The 17,310-nt window shown below is 48.8% G+C and overlaps 1 protein-coding gene across 5 annotated transcripts in view; it reads right to left on the reverse strand.

Annotated features, from left to right (window-relative positions):
- The window catches only part of PCSK6 (proprotein convertase subtilisin/kexin type 6), a 181,314-nt gene that overhangs the window by 73,442 nt on the left and 90,562 nt on the right, over nt 1-17,310 (reverse strand). For all 5 annotated transcript variants that reach the window (XM_070496488.1, XM_044762977.2, XM_070496493.1 and 2 more), the window contains exons 7-9: nt 10,634-10,806; nt 5,255-5,467; nt 1,475-1,575 (exon numbers count right to left, since the gene is read on the reverse strand). In XM_070496488.1, coding sequence (XP_070352589.1) covers nt 1,475-1,575; nt 5,255-5,467; nt 10,634-10,806 — 487 coding nt within the window. The remainder of the gene's footprint in view (nt 1-1,474; nt 1,576-5,254; nt 5,468-10,633; nt 10,807-17,310) is intronic.

Genomic DNA, 17,310 nt, shown 5'->3' on the forward strand with positions numbered 1-17,310 from the left:
TTTATTTAGTTTCAACTAACAAAATTTCCTGTATGTTTCCAATAAGGATTGAAAGAAAAATATAAAACAATAAATTGCTAATGCAGCTTTCCACATAAGTAACTAATTATTCAGAGGTTTCTGCAAGAGCCTCAGGACACAGAAGCTAACATTTTGGCTGGAAAATTGAAAATGTTTAGCTGCTTCTTTGTTAAACTGGTAGCATTTGAGTTTTATGCTCTTCTGTCTTGTGCAAATCAACATGCAAACATACCTAATTACAACAATTTAAGCAACTCAAATATGATTTTTGAATCACTTAAAATCTCATCTGTAACAAATGACTACTTCAAATGGCCAGGTTGTTCTGAGCCAGTTTTGATGTCTAAACTTAAATTTGTGTTTGACACGATGCTTGCATGTGTAGCAAACTCTTTCCTTTCTGACATCCACAGAGTAACAACTCTAGAGTGTTTATTCGGCTTACAACAGATAAAACATCACCACTGTGTCAATTTATGAACTAAAGTTCACAAAGGGCAGCTGTAACAGCCTAAAGTATAATTTTGGTGTGTGATGCAGACCGGGACGTAGGCCTGTGGTTCTGGCCCACCTAGCTCCCTGTGGTCCTACAACAGGCGGGAGACCGTGAGCTTTAAAAGGAAAAAAGGGAAGGAACCGCTTCATGCCCATTAAGGATGGCCTTAAAAAGGAAGGAAATCCTGACACATGCCACAACATGGATAAAACTCGAGGACATTATACTGCATGAAATAAGCCAGTTACAAAAAGACAAATACTGTATGATTCCACCTATATGAGGTAGCTGAGTAGCCAAACTCATAGAGACAGAAAATAAAATGGTGGTTGCCAGGGGCTTGCAGGAGGAGGAATGGGGAGCATTTTGGGCTGAACTGTGCACCCCTCCTCCAATCCATATGTTGAAATCCTAAACCCCAGGACCTCAGAAGGTGACAGTATTTGGAGATATGACATTTAAAGAGGTAATTAAGGTAGAATGGAATCATGAGGGTGGGCCCTAATCCAATATGACTGATGTCCTAAACGGATCTAGACACAGACACACAGAGGAGAGACCATGTGAGGACACAGAGAGAAGGCAGCCATCTGCAGCCCAATGAGAGAGACCTCTGAAGAGACCAAACCTGCCCACACCTTGATCCTAGGCTTCCAGCCTCCAGAGCTGTGAGACATAAATTCCTGGTGTTTCAGCCGCCCGATCTGTGTGTTTTGCTAGGGCAGCCCTAGCAGACTAATGCAGAGAGCTGTCGTCTAATGGCTAACGGGGTTTCAGTTTGGGATGGTGAAAAAGTTCTAGAGGTGGATAATGGTGATGGTTACTCAACAATGGGAATGTGCCTCACACACTGTACGCTTAAAAATGGCTAAAGTGGTAAATTTATGTTATGAGTATTTTGCCACAATAAAAACCTTTTTAAAAAAGGAAAAGAAGGGAAGACAGGTGGGGACTTACTTTGCTTCTAAAGCCAAGGCAATGATTCCTGCCACCATGGGGGCTGAAACTGAGGTCCCGGTGTGGCCGTCGGTGCAGCGCTGACGCAGATCCGTGGTGACCTGGGCGAGAGGGCGGCAAGAGGCTAAGTCAGCTCTCAGGAGAAGTCAGACGCTATTCAAGACGCTGCTCCTGGGCCATGCGATCCTTGGTTCCAAGGGTGGAAGAGGCCCTACACAGGCACATCTCGGCAGCCAAGGTTTCCACTGTGTCTGGTACTCCCTGCCAAACTGCTTTGCTCTCTTATGTAAAAACTGGACCCACTGCAGCAACGAGCTGATCATGGGGTGAGAACAGGGAGACAAGGCAGAGGGAAGACCAGCCGCTGGAAGCCACATACCCTCACTACTGCAGCTGCGCATGCTGACACAAAGGTGAGACAAATGAAACAAAGAGGGGCTCTGCATGGCAGGGTCCCCACGGCCAGACCACCTGCCAGAGGCCACATTAATGACCCCCAAGTCACTCCCTGACTTCAGAGCAGCTGGAAACTCATGGGGGGGCCAAGGTGACCCAGAGAGTGTTCCTGCCTTTAGCCAGAAGGTCATAGTCAGTCATGGATCGTTCTCCACCAGGACATCCTCCTCAGATAGCTGACAGTGTCCCAGGCAGCCAGTTCCATCTGCAGCAGCAGATAAACCTGGAGCATTCTTGACCTCACAGAGCCTGCTGTGTGGGATGATAAGGCCGGCCATTCTCTCTGGGAAGGCAGAGCTGGCTCTGTCAACTGAGGGGCTCTGCCTGCCCTCCTCTGAGGTGCTGACCCCAGGCCGGGTGGGGGTACTGATTCTGGACCTCCGTATCGCAGGGCCTGACTTGTACTTTGCCTTTGCACTGAAATGGAGAAGCAGCCCCTGCCGGATCCGCGCGTGCGGGTTCAGCTGAGTGCCTTCTACTGTGCTAGATGAGAGTTTGGCCCTAGTTTTACTCCCGTGCACTTTGAAGATGGAATTAAGGTTGCTAACCTTAAATCAGAGAGAACATCCTGGATTATCAGCTGGACCCAATGTAATCACAGGGCCCTTCAAAGTGGAAGGAGGCAGAAAAGTTTGTTAGAGAGATGAAGCACACAGGGACCCATCCCATCACTGCTGGCTTTGAGGAGGGAGTTAGGGGGACTCCAGCCAAGCACTGTGGGTGGCCTTTAGAAGCTGAGAACAACCCTCGGCGGACAGCCCACAAGGAAACGGGAGCTCAGTCCTATAACCACAAGGAGCTAAATTCTGCCAAAATTTGAATGAGCAAGGAACGGATTCTCCCAGAGAGCCTCCGGAAAGTTACACAGACTGGCCAGCACCTGGATTTCAGCCGCGTGAGGCTCGGAACTGAGACCCAGTCAAGGCTGCTGCACTTCTGACCTACAGAACTAGGAGATAATAAATCTGCGCTCTTTTAAGCTGCTAAGTTTGGGATAATTGGGATGACAGCAATAGGAAACTAAGAGACCCATCAACTGCAAGGCTCCAGTAGGCCATGTGCATAACCCTGGAGAATGAACTTCCCCAGTGATAACAATCCAGACACTTGCAAACAGAGCATCTTCCTTTGTCACATTTCAGCTGGGCTGACAATCATCCAGTGACGGGGGATCCAGCCTGTGTCACACACACACACACACACACACAGGTTCGACGGGAGTGCTGGAAGAAACCAGCCTCCTCCTCCTCCCTGTGCAGCAGGACTGAGACATCCTGACATGGCGGGGGTCGGTGGGGGGCAGCAGAGGGAAAGGGAGTAGGGAGGAGGATGCAACTTCTCTGACCCCGGGATCTTCATCTGCAAATGGGCATAATGATATGTCCTTCACAGGCTTCTGTGACAGTCACAGCTGGCACCTGGCACAGACTTACACTCAGTAAATGTTGCCAGTGAGGGAAACTGAGGGTGTCTGGGCAGGAGGCCAAGCTCTCAAGAGCAGGTAAGACCCATGGCTGGCTCCCCAGCCTCAGGGAAACGACCACCATGGAGGGAGCAGAGGGGCCTCGCCGCAGGGAGGGGATGGCTGAACCAAGGTGGGCAGCCCCCCTCCTGAGATCAAACATCGGGCATGGAACACAGCTCCTGTTCAGTGAATGAATGGAAGAACCAACGAGGGGACAAGACATGCTCGCCTCCAGTGGTACCGCTTTGATCAAGAGTCAGCAGCGGCAATCCCTCCTTCAGGTGAACGCTGGCCAGAGCTCACCGCACAGAGAGGAAGGGAGAGGGAGAGGACGGAGGAGATGGAGCTCTGACTTCCATCAGACACCTGCCTGAACTCTACAGACTGGGAGCTGCCGACCATCCAGAGCGGTCATTCATCCCCTTGAAGATTCTCTAAGGGGACTCTGAGCAAAAACCTGGCTCTAGCTGAGGTGGGAAAAAAAAAAAAAATGCCCTCCATGTTATGGAGAATAGTTCCAGGACAGCAACTACAACTGAGTGTTTTCTCTTTCACCCCTCTTCCAACTACCCCTTCTCACCCCTATGTTATTGCTCAGGAAAGAGATTTTTTTGAAAAAGTAAAAGGCATTGAGGCATTTTGTAGCTAAGGTGTGCACACACACAAACATGCACACAGTGTGATTAATTAAGCAAATAAAGCTGCAGCCTGCTCCCAGGGATGGGAAACACTGTCCTCCCAGCATGAAGCCCTGGGTACAAAGTGTCCAACGACACAAGCTCCGCCTTGCACCCCGTCAGGTTTCTGCACTGGCAACTGTTTAACAAGCCTCCAGCACGACCACGTTCAAATCAGCCAGATTCCTAAATGAACAGGACACCATTCAGAATCTCGGCTGCCCGTCCCGGGGAGTTGCTCCAGGAGAAAAGGAAAAGAACAACTTAAATTAGTACCTTCGTTAACCAGCCCGGCCACTGCCAGGCTGGCGGCAGAACCGTGGTGGCTGACCTTTGAGCTGCTTCAGAGCAAAGCAGAGAACAGGAAGCCTGTATGCTTCCACAGAAAAATGTAAAAATAAGTTTGCAAATAATTTCTAAAGACGTGGCTAAGCAGTAAGAGAAATGAAAAGATGCTAGTGAGCTTTAAAATTAAACTGTGTCTGGCCAGCTCCATGGTTTCATTTTAAAACGTCTGAAAACCAAGCTAATGACTGTGCATTTGAATTCTGCAGTAATTTCAACTTGAAGCCATCCCCTCTTCCTTTTAAAGGAGGAAAACACGTAGAGAAGCAAGAAGCACAAACTCCACCCATATACTAAACGAAAACACTTTTTATAAGATCAATCAAGTGCAATTCACTGAAGTCAGGGTACCAGATGGAAACCACCGCTCAACTTAGTGTCCAGGAGAAGTCCCTTTACAGGAAGGGAATGCCTGGAAGAACAGGTGGATTTCTAAAATGTTTCAGTATAAAACCAAGACTTCATCTTACTCTGTTGTGCACACTGAAACTGATCAGTTGGATCCCAAGCGAGGTGACCACAGAATTTGAGAGAGCTAAAAGGAGGCATCATGCTGAGGATGCACCCCATTCTTAAACGACATTTTTAGATCTCTAAAGCCAGAGAGGGTTTTAATTAGCATTCTGTGCAAAAATTAGAAAGGCAAGGTCTGTGGACGGTTGCCAAGGGATCGGGGTTTACCTCGAGGCACAACTAGTTCACTGATGGGTGAGGCTAGTACCCTAGGACCCAGAATAAACTGGCCTCGACTCAGCTCATCTTTTTGTTATGAGGAAAAGGATCTCATCCCCAAAGGGCTGAGGCACACGTCCTAAGCTCTCCATCAAGCGAACTCACAATTTTCCGCTCATAAAACGCCCCGCTGCTGTAGGTGGTGGCCAGAGTGGACGCGCACTCCTCGAGGTACCACGGCTTGTAGCCATTCTCGGTGGTGCTGCTCACAGAGATGGTGTAGATGCTGTTGGTGTAGCCGTCACAGGAACAGTAGTCCCCCTCTCTCCCACCGTTCCCGGATGCCCAGACGAAAATGGAGCCCAGGCCCTGCCGGCCCTGGAGGGGAAAGAGAACAACAAGGCGTCAGCCCCAGCAGCTGGCACCTCGCAGGGTGGGTCTTGCAGTTGGCCTGGAGTCCCTCCTTCTGAATGTCCCTTCAAAGGGGCAAAGAAGGATACATTCAGACTATCCGGATACCACCAAGGACACGGTTTTGTAGGCTCTGTTTTGATTTTAATAGAGTACTTTTGTCTATGGCGACAGCCTTAAAACTGCAGAATCACAGGATCATACTGAGGGGATGGCCCAGGAGGTCCTCTCTGTTCTTCACAGGAAAATCAGGGGCCTCATACAAGCTGCTCTAGTCCACAGCTAGGCCTCTGATTTCCATTATGATGACCTACGAACAATAAGACCGATCAGCGCCCCAAGTAATACGTAGGTGAAAGCTGATGGCTGAATTTATAATGCTAATTTTTCTGGATTGAAAGAACTGGTCCTGTGGTGAAGCGAGCAAATTTTCCTGAAAACACAGCTGAAGAAGTACTCTATGTGGAGAGGCAGCTAATTTTGAAAAGAGGTGTGGGACTGTGAATTCTGGTTGAAGATCCAACAGGTCAAACGGGTTGACCAGAATGCCCGTGGCTGCTCGTGGCCATCCTAGGAAAGCTCCCAGGGTCTCCACCTGAGGAAGCATTGAAGTGGTGAGACTGTCAACACCCGCCAAGGCCCGTGGCTGCTCGTGGCCATCCTAGGAGAGCTCCCAGGGTCTCCACCTGAGGAAGCATTGAAGTGGTGAGATTGTCAACACCCGCCAAGGCCCGTGGCTTCACCTGGGTGTGGGTTTTCGCTTTTAAGAACGTACACATGAAAGCAAGTCTTTGAAAGACAACAGCAGGTGAGGGCAGGTTCCTGCAGTGCTGCTCTATCCCACACCCACGGGATCAATGATTTCTGACCAAACCAAGTGCTTATCCCAGCCACAAACACCAGCAAAGGATTAATCCATGACGGCACTGATCTATTTGGTCCAAGTGGCTGGACCTGTTGGGGGTGCACAGCCAGCTCCAGAGGGTGGTGCCAACAGCTGCTTACACATGAAACTGGACCCACGGGGCTGCTAACTTCGATGTCTTTGTCAAGGACCCTCCTTTCCAAACATGCAAGAGGAAATTGATACTTATGCTCCAAAATTGGCCAATTTAAAGAAAACTTTCAACAAAATTCTGCAGTCCTTGTAGAGTAAACTGAAGGCCTGCTACTGACTGGACACATTACACTCCCTCTCAGAGTTCAAGTCCACCCAGGCTGTGTGGACTCGCTTGCTCTGGAAGCCCCAGGTCATGCCCTTTGTAGACCAGGTGGATCATAGTTCCCTGCCCTTTTGTGCCTATTTGTCATAACTCTGAGCACTGACCCAGTGCTCCAAGCTGCCTCATTCACTCCGCTTTCTGCATCTCCAAGGTGGACCTGTCTGAATGGGCAAGAGCTTGGCAGAAACGTTACTCACATCTAGCAAAAAAGTCAACCTTGCCGAAGAAAGGCACAAGTACTAAGGAAATGGGTGTGTCATACATACAATTACCTGAAGGTAAAATTAATCAAAGGTAGTCCAAAGCCACTAAAATCCAAATGAAAAGGTGTTTAACCCCTCAGAGCCTATTTTTATTCCATGAGAATCATCACTATAACACTATCACCCTTAACTCCCCACCCCACTCCAAATTATTTATAAAAGGTTGTCATGTTGCAGAGAGGGACACGCAACCTTATTACTCCAGCAGCACAGAGAATGGCCTTGAACAGCACTCCTCATACGTGAGTGTGTACACGAATCTCGGGGGTCTTGCTACAGCACAGACTTGGATTCAGTGGTCTGGGGTGGGCCCAAGATTCTGCATTTCTAACGCACTCGCAGGTGATGCCAGTGCTGCCGCTTCTGGACTCCACTTTGAATCACAAGGGCCTAAAATGCCAAAGGCCTTCGCCTTCCACCTTCCACTGTGCATTTCTTGCAGACCAACAGTTCTCACAGGCGTTGAGCCAGCAAAAGCCTCTTTCCCTTCGGAACACAGTTTCCTGGAAAGAGAACATGGAAGCAGGCAGAGGGCACACCCAGATCTGAGCTGTGGAGATGTTCTGGCTGTCTCCGAGGATGGCATTTTCACATTCCAGGTCTTCTGCTCACATGGCAGCCACAGGACGGCAACAATACAGGACATTTCAACCACAGCCGTGAACCGACATTGCTGTTCAGGAAAGCCACAACTTCAACCAGATCGAAATGCGTCTCAGTGTCTTGCCAGAAGTGGAGAGTTCATCCATGAACTCAGAAGCAGCGTTAGTGAGGGCTAGCAAACGGCTGGCATCTGGACAAGACAGCATTTTCAGCCACGGTGATGCTTAATCCTCCCTTCTGGGTGACAGGCCCGTGAGGAGTAAGGCTTGGTAAGGACCAAGTTAAACAGATCTTTATGCCAAACGATGGCTTCTGAAGGCTCCGACCACCAAACCACATCATTTACCAAAGATGAAGTCAGATTTTACAGAAAAAGACTGTAGGTGACAAATGGGGCAGCGAGGAGGAAAAACAGATGGGGATGTGGTTTGGTTTGAGATCATCAAATTTCTAGGAGGATTTTCAGAGACAATTTTAGACAGTTGTGATTTAAGGCTCCCTATGTGACATATTTTCCTTCAGAATGACTAACAAAAAAACGAAATGACCTCAGTATTTCAAGAAACCGTGACAAGAATGACAGGGAGCCACATGGTCCCCTTTGCAACTTCCTCACTCCCCTGACAATTCGATGAAGCGATGCCGCTCTGAATTCGGAACGCAAAGAACCCCTCTCTGCAGCTCCAGACTTTCCGAAGTCCTGCATGGGCTCCATCCACGCAAACCGAAGTGTAGTCAAGAACCCAAACAATCATTTCAAAACAATGGTTACCTCTCCAGGAAACAGAGGGCCCCATCCCAAGATCTGAAATCTTTAGAAATCATCTCAGAGAAATGTCAGACGCCCAGAATTAATGTTGTTCAAAGCAGTAGCTTTCATGCAGAAAACATAATCTCTAATTTACAGCCTAAATTAAGTTTAATTTTCAGGATGTTTCACTTGTCATCAGGAATGAGATCCAAGTGATTTACTTGTTGGCGGGAGCTGAGTATTGGGAAGATGAGAATTTTTTATTTGGTAGTCCCTCACGGGTAGTGGCTGACTTGGTCACACCTGAACCTTCCAGCATCCTCAGGCCAGCCCAGGTGCTCAGCAACCTGACTGAAGCAGCCTTGCATTTTCTTGGCATTGTGGGGACCAAGGTCCTAGCATGAGCACGAGTTTGAATGCTGTGGATGTTTGGGTTGTTTCTACACTGCCTCTCTTCTTTGACTTTTTTTCTTAAATCGAGTGTCCAGGGGCTGGCCCCGTGGCCGAGTGGTTAAGTTCGCGCGCTCCGCTGCAGGCGGCCCAGTGTTTCGTTAGTTCGAATCCTGGGCGCGGACATGGCACTGCTCGTCAGACCACGCTGAGGCAGCGTCCCACATGCCACAACTAGAGGAACCCACAACGAAGAATACACAACTATGTACCGGGGGGCTTTGGGGAGAAAAAGGAAAAAATAAAATCTTTAAAAAAAAAAAAAAAAAAATCGAGTGTCCAGCTGAGTACTGAGCTCTGAGGAACACAACAGCGGTCACCCCGCTTTTGGTCACTGGCTTTTCAGACATTCAAGCCCTGAGCTGATGGAGGAGAGGGCAGCGAAAAGGAAGCCTCGGCCTTGTCCATGTGGAGCAACATCACATCCACTGGGGGAGGTGCAGGCTGGCTCACCAGCCAGGAGGTGCAGAACCACGTGGTCCTGGGAAGTGTGGGGAAATGGGAGAATTTACTGGCATTTAGTGGGGGGTGGGGGGATGGGGAGGTGGCCGGGTTGGGGGCATTCTAAGAGATAAATACTTAGCCCCTATAAAAGGAAATTAATTGAAAATGACCAAACTCAATACATCCAGAAAAGCAATCAAATCATATTACTTAGAAAAAGGCAATCATGAACAAAGTTAAACAAGATTGCTCCTCTGTGGGGCAGGACTTGGGGATGGGTGGGGAGACGAAGAAGGGCTGCTTTCAACAGGATCCTCTGGTACAATTCGATTTATTCATTAACCATTTATTTACCACATTTTAATCACTGTGCATGAGTTACGATAAGGGAACTTTTAAAATATGTTTTTAAATATATAGATACTAAAATGAGCCTCACCCACCTGCCCTGCTCCTCCATCCTCCCGTCTCTCACACGAGAAGTCCGAGGTGTAAATGCTGCCCGGGGGATGCCTGGGCTTCCCTCCTGAACCCCGCCAGCACTCACTGAGCCACACCTTATGTGCTGGGCTGGGGCTTGTTGGGCCACCCAGGGCTGGCAAGACGCTGACCACAGCTCCATCTGTCTGCTCCAAGAAGCTATCCTTGCCCAGAAATCTGCCTTGCCTCCCTGCTTGTAAGAACTGGGTCATCTCCTATCCCCCCACCGCACTCCAGACTTTCTGACTCACAAGGTCCCAGAACTGATGATCACAGAGTGGCTGGGGGTGGGCCTCCCAGAAGGAGCCTGCCAGCCGCCTCCCGCCAGGTCCCCTTAGCCAGTCAGTGGAGAACCAGCACTCAGATGTTTGCTCTGTTTAGTCCCTGGTGAGGTTCTACCCAAAACATCCTAAACATGCTGGGCTGCATGCTGGCAGGGAGCGCAACAAGCCCAAGCCTTCCTGCTGGGGCTGGATTAGTGCAAGCCCTGCGATGGATGAAGAGAGCTCCACAGCTGGGTACTTTCGTGGGCAAAAGTCTGAGGTCCAGGACACCCCTTCCACCTGCATGGTAACAGGCCAGGTGCCTGACTAAGACCCCTATCAGCCGCCTGCACACACCTCTCAGCCGTGGGCGGTCAGGCTCCAAGGCACAGAGTCCTGGGGCTGGCGGGTGACCAGCTGGCTCTCACTGGAACAGCTATTCTGTCACGAGGTGAAATAGCCCTGCTCTGGTTGGTAGAGAGCTGCTTCCGTGAGCCCGTGAGTGACTTCTCTCTCACTCTGGTCCTGGCACAGCAGGCCTTCCTGGTCCTGTTTCAGGGCTCCGGCCTATGTCACTCTGATCTTTCGTTGTTAAAAAATGTTTTACTAGTTCCCCCGCCCCCAAGAGCCCCACCGCAGCCCCGGGTTACTCACACCTTTTTAATGCCATACTCAAAGGCCTGTTTAGCCAGTCGGCCAGGCCCGTCCACTGTCTTCCCGTCGTCGTCCGGCCCCCAGCTGGCGCTGTAAATGTCTATGTAGTTGGGCCTGATGCCCAGAGACTTCGCCTCGACCACATCTGTCACGTCTCCGTCCAGCATGCGGATGCCTGAAAGCACAGAAGGAGGCTGACATCCGTGCTCACCTGGTGCTTTTATGAGCCCAGAGATTGTGATCCTGGGGACAGGGCGGCCAGAGAGCCCCAAACAGCTTAGGAGTTTTTCCATTGTCATTTTGGTAACCTTTCTCCCCATTCCGTGCTGGCCAATGTGAAAGAATTAAAATGACACCCCAGGCCACACTGTAGTGTGCCACGCCAAGATGGCAACAAAGAAAACAAAGCTACTTGGAAAACACAGGATTTAAACAGTTTCCTCAGTACCATGACGTCACACTGGTATTTGAAAACGGACATTTCTATAAGAGAACTCCAGAGCTGTTTTCAACTTTCCCGGCTGTTAATAGTTTATGTTTGTTTTTCTTTTTTAAGAAAATTAGCCCACCCCTGATTTATAATTACGAGTTTTGGGGAAGGCAGAGGCCACACCTAGTCCATGCAGGAGGCGCCATCTCATCTCCTGTGTATTCGGGCTCCACGACCCTTGGAGGGGTCTTCAGGAGGTGGCAAGAACAGCTTCCTCGGGAGCACCCCAAAAGGAGAGGGGGCGAGTGGGCTCCCACAAGCCTCCCAGCGCTTGCCTCTCCAGCCAAGGTCTCTCCTCCTTGCCCCAGAGCCTGGCATTTGCCTCCTTACTGACTGCACTCTGCATCCAGCAGGTGAGGTCCCCCACCTCACCCAAGGGCCTCAGCCAGAGAAGGGGCCTCAGTGATGCTGGCAGATGACCAGGAAGCAGCCACCAGCCCATCCTGCCTGGATACTAGTGGATACAGAAATTTGTACCTCTCTGCGGCTCAGGAAACCTCTGCCAGCCCACCTGGATCAGCACTCTATGTGGCTGTGCAGCATCCACAGCCACCCCCTCAGAGGCCCCCAGGAGGCCCTCCCACACCAGGCCCAGCTCCCTCTGCATGAGCGATGGCCATGCCTTTCATCAAAACAAACTTCAAATCTCAGAGCTAGTTAAGACGTCATGGAAAAGGGGACTTTTTCTGATTACAAGAATAATACATGGTCTTTGCAGAAAGTTTGGGAAATAGAGAAATAACTCGTGACAATATTTTGGTTATTTTCTGCTAGTATATTTCTTTGCCCACAGCATCCACTTTCTCTCGAAGTCTTTTTATCCCACTGAGCTGTATGCAAGACATTTCCCTGCGCCCTTAAAGATTCTTCCAAGACGTGGTTGTTAATGTTTGCAGCCCCCTCTCCCGTGCACCCCCAGCCCAGGCAGCACTCTTTCTGGGGCCCACCTCACCAAGCAGAGGTGCCCCCAGACTGGACTGGGTCTATTCATTCTATTTCCCAGAATCCACATCAACGTATAGGAGGTTCTCAAAAAACAGAAACTCTGAATGTAGCTCATTAAAAAAAAACAAAATAATGACTTTTCCCCCAGGTGAAACGAGAAGGTACAGGACTCAAGCAGGAAGAACCACAGGAAGGAGACTCTGAGGAGACACTGCCCCAGGTGCTCAGGGACAAACTTTTTATGGAAATTAAGTCCTCCTGTCCCATCCGTTTAAACCGTAGTCGTGGAGATGCCCTGCTGTCACTTTTGATGGATAATTGGTGGGCAAGATCCCTAACACATCAATTTCAAATGATCTCGTCCTCTAATCTCTCGCCCAGTTGCACATGGCTCGTAAACAAATAACTAAAGGCACTTCATGATTTGTCAGGGTGAGAAACTTCCTATCTGAAGAACATCTGAAGAAGACGTAACTGTAGTAAATTCTTCCCTTCTATCAATCATTCTACCTGGTTTTGAAGGCTCAGGTTTTCTTGAGGTTTTCTCCTTAACATCTGCCCTGAAGTTCCCCAGTTGTGAGCTAGGAGAATATAAAAGTCACTGCAGGGGGTCCTCAGGAGGCCGGGTAGGCCACCAGTGGTGGTAGGGACAGGGAAGGCCACTCTAGGGCACATCGTTCTTGGCCCCATACCCAGGTGGGACACCAAGCTCAACTGGAAACTCTGCTATAAAAGCCTGGGAATTGTACTCAGAATCAATGCCTGAGAAATTTATAGCCAAACAACAGTGAGACTGAGGTCTGGGTGACACGAAGACGTTCACCAACAGTGCCAAGAGCCATTCGGGAGTGTGGGCCAAGTGGGCATGGGCAGCGACTGAAGATGACGCTGAAGTCATCAGAAGAACCATCTGTTTATAGCTGGAAGGCCTTAAAAAGGAGCAGTAGAAATAAATTTCAACACCATCCATCTTCTCTTCTATCTATTTCCCTTCCTCTCTGTACTATCTGCTACGTTCTGAATGTCTGTGTCCCTCCGCAAATTCGTATGTTGAAACCCTACCCTCCAATGTGATGGTACTTGGAGATGAGGCCCTTTAGGAGGAAATTAGGTTTAGATGAGGTCATGAGGGTGGGGTCCCCATGATGGGAGTAGTGCCATACAGACTAAAAGAGATGATTCATGTAAAGCGTGTTGCGTGCAATAAGTACTTAAGGTACGTGTTAGTGGCTGAGCCTGTTTCCCCACCTGTAAAAATGGGAGTAATGACACCTACTTCAAGAGGTTGTTTATAACAATAATTACTTTTTACCTTTATTTAAAAAAAATTGACTATTTGATATATATGAAGGATCGGATGTCACATACATGTTAGTTACAAAGCCCAGTAAAATAATGGACACCCATGAACCCTCCACCTGATGTGAAACGGTTGTGACCCACTGGGGTGCATACCAACGCCCTGCCCCTCACTGAGGAATCTGCTCAGAATTTTGGATTATTCCTTCCATTGCTTTTTAAAAACTACCATTTTATACAATTGTATGAATGCTTAATAATATATTGCTTGGTTTTGCTTGTACTGGGAATGAATCCTTTGTTGGTTATACATATTGTAAATATCTTCTCTCAGTTGATGCCTTCTCTTCTCACATTGTTTATGGTGTCTTTTCACAAATAGAGGTCCTTAATTTCAACAGAGTAAGAACTAATTTCCTTTGAAGACGAAGGGAGTTACAACGAGGGCCAAATCTTTTCTGGGTTTGTCGGCATCTATCATGGGGTTCCTTTCTCTCTTTTATCAATGGGGCAGAGCCACCTGCAGCCACAGCCCACATGGCTGTTACATCAACTCACTGTACTTTCTCCTTTCTGATTTCTGGATGGACAGGAAGAGTCAGGGTGGCCCGAAGTACCATCATTCCCACAGTCAGTGGTCTGTGTGCCCAGGGCTTCCGTGTCCATGGCTGTGTCAGAGATGCTGGACCCAGGTGCTCAGCTCCCTCTGCCACAAACCCCCCAGAGAGGGGCCGTGACCAGTGTGGGACACTGGCAGTGGGGTGTGGCAAAGGCATGGCCCTGGCAAGACAGAGAGCAGCTTGCAGTGGGGGAAACACAGCAGGGTCTGAGAGTCCTGGGGTGGAATTTCGGCTCTGTGGGACCTTGGGCCAGGGCCTCAAACTCTCTGAGCCCTTGTTTTCCATGATATTTACATGGGGGTAGTTGAGAGGATTAAACATATGTTGAGGCCCTGGCACCCAGCACTGCTTGAGAAATGGCAGCTGCATTGTTTACGCCCTTACATCTGGCAATGCACTTTTCGGGGCAGGAGATCCCACCGGCCGCACAGACAGCCAAAACCATTCTGATATTCTAGTGGAGAAATGGAACCTGCTATTCTAGGACTTCTCCATGCATGTCACAGGTGTTGGAAAGCCTATTTTGGAACAAGAAGAACAAGATGGCAGAAGACATCCAAAAGTAAGTAAAAACAAACAACCAGAATGATTTCCCAACACTTCTCACAATGCTTTGCATCTCAGAAGAGCAGTGACTGATGGGCGAGAAAGAAAGCATAAGGCATTTAGATTTTAATGAAGCATCTATTTCCCCACGGCTGACAAGTTGCCAACAAAGAAAAGGTAAATATTTTCAGTAGAAACCTGCTGTTCCAATATTAGCTTTAAATGTGAATGGCTCCCTGGAAATGCCGAATTGAAGAAAAACAGTAATCATTTCTCTAATGAAAAAGGAAAGACCTGTTTACCATAAATTGTCAGGTATAAAAATAATCTGGGCAAATCATTTGGATGGCAAATTAACTGCCGGGTGTTAGCGTGCCCATGATTGCTGCAGTGCTGGGTTCAGAGCTCATGGCAGCAGGAGACACAGGCCTGGTCCACTCTGAGGACAGGACTGCGGGCATGAAGCGGAAGGAGTGTCGCATTGAAGGAGGGTGGTGCTGTGCAAGACCTGACCAATTTGTGATTGGGTGAACAACTCAGAATGCTCTGGGGGCTCAGTCCCCCAGCAGACAGCTCTGGTTGCGCGCTGAAGCTGCATGCAGGAAAGAACCACACAGGCTTGCCTCACTTTAAACCATATATGCTTCCCTATAAAATTGCCTGAACCCAGTTATACTTTAAATGCCCTGGGAGAACTTGCTGAAATGAATGATTTTACAAGTCTCTTGGTAAAGTTAAAAAAACCAACAATGCTTTTTTCATAGTGACCCGTCCTTCCTCCCTTGCCCTGTCCTAATTTAGAGCGCGCCTTTCCAAATTACAGGCTTGTATAAGGCAAGGCAAACCTATCGACGTGCAGTGGACCCCGTAAAGCAGCACAGGATACAGATTTCTCCTGAAAACTTTCCGAGGGAACTCAATGTTAAACAGCAATGGGGGAGACGAGAGTGTGCCTGTACGTGGAGATAGGGTCTTTAAACAGGTGATGAAGCTAAAACGAGGTCATATGGGTGGGCCTTAATCCAATATGACTGGTGTTCTTATAAAAAGAGGAAACTCAGACACAGATAACACACAGACCCAGGAATGACCATGGGAGGACACAAGAAGCAACAGCCATCCGCAAGCCAAGGAGAGAGACCTCAGAAGAAAACAAACCTGCCAACACCTTGATCTTGGACTTCTCACCCCCAGAACTGAGAGAAAATACATTTCAGTTGGTAAGGCAAAAAAAAAAGGCAATGAGAAGAAGACAGACAGACAGACAGACAGACACACACACACACACACACGCCCCCCCCCCCCCCATACAAGAAGTCAGCTATCAGCCCAGGTTGTTAACATCTAGAGGAAGGCAGGGGAGCAGGACATGCTGGGCCCACTTTTGCTTACTGAGAAGTAATGTATTTTGCCTTCAGCAAATGAATGGCAATGCAAGAGCAACGAACGGCGGCAAGTAAAATTAGATTGTAGCTTCCTGAGACAAATAGGCCTCCCCGACAAATTTTGCTCATTAATCCTGAGTTTATTTTAGCAAATCCACAGAGAATTGGTTTTTGGTTTTTCTGCCATTGGAGCTACAGTACATTCTGTTCTACCAGCAGCCATTCTGGGCCAAGTGAGGTTTCAACAGTTGTTTAGAAATGCTACAAACCTAAAAGGTTTCTGTCAACTCTCATTATCGCCTAAGATAGCAACAGAGCTCTCAAATCTCTAAATATGCCCATACATGACAACCTTGTTCTACGAACCCCAGGCAGCTGCGGTCTGCCGAGTCGTCAAGGCACATCTAGATTTACCACCACCACACGAAGTGCTTGGAGACCAGCAGCTAATGAGCAAGCCAAGTCTCTCTTGGCCGCCTGCTCTGCTCCTGATCTCCCGATGGAGCCATTCCATCTCCTTCTTGAGAGGAAATGCAGCTGTAGCCAGTGGTATACCAGCAAACTCATGGGCCTATGCTGTCATGGAGCCCTGGGTCAATGAGATGAGGCCCTTTCTAGGTAGAGTCCTGCATTAACCATGTCTTATTTTCTGTATTCTGAAGCTTTGACATTTGGGGGCTCTGCCGACCCTGGATCGACTGACACCTTGCACCCCAGGGCTGGCCAACTCTTAGAGACAGCAAAGAACTCCCCCAGGAGCACATCTTTCACATGCAAACCAACCAATCCAGAGCCCACGTCCCAACCACCTTCTTTATGGGGCTCTCTGGGCCACTCTCCGCCTGCCATAATCACCCCAAGATATGAGGTACCAGACAACTAGGGACAGCCCCTAAACCCCAAAACTCACTGAAATTATTCAAACTAGCCAATTCTAAGCCTGCTTACCCTGCCTTGCCCATTCTTTCCTGTGGAAACTACAACAATGGCTTCAGGCCACTAGTCCCCTCACCCCCTCTGCCTCCTGACTAGCCTGGTGCTTCCCCATGTGGCCCTCCATGGCGGGGCCTGCCCTCTCCTCTTGGGAACTCTATTCCCAAACAAATTCTATTTAATGCCCATTGTCTCTCGATCTGTTGGCCTTGGCATACCTAAATAATAATGACAACTACATTTTAAATCAGTTCACTCTTTCATAATCAGGTTCTGCTGATTTTTCAAAGAATGGTAAAAACTGGAAGAGCCTCAGCAATTACCTAGAGATTTGGAATCTAGGCTGACTTTCCTGGTCTCCCTGCCAGGGAACAGGGGCCAGAGAACAACAGTGGATTGACCAGGGACACACAGCTATTCAGTGAGAGGTGGTAGCTTGGACACCGGACAGAACAGCACAC

This window comes from Equus asinus, chromosome 2 (assembly GCF_041296235.1).
Source record: "Equus asinus isolate D_3611 breed Donkey chromosome 2, EquAss-T2T_v2, whole genome shotgun sequence".
In the NCBI taxonomy this organism is placed as follows: domain Eukaryota; kingdom Metazoa; phylum Chordata; class Mammalia; order Perissodactyla; family Equidae; genus Equus; species Equus asinus.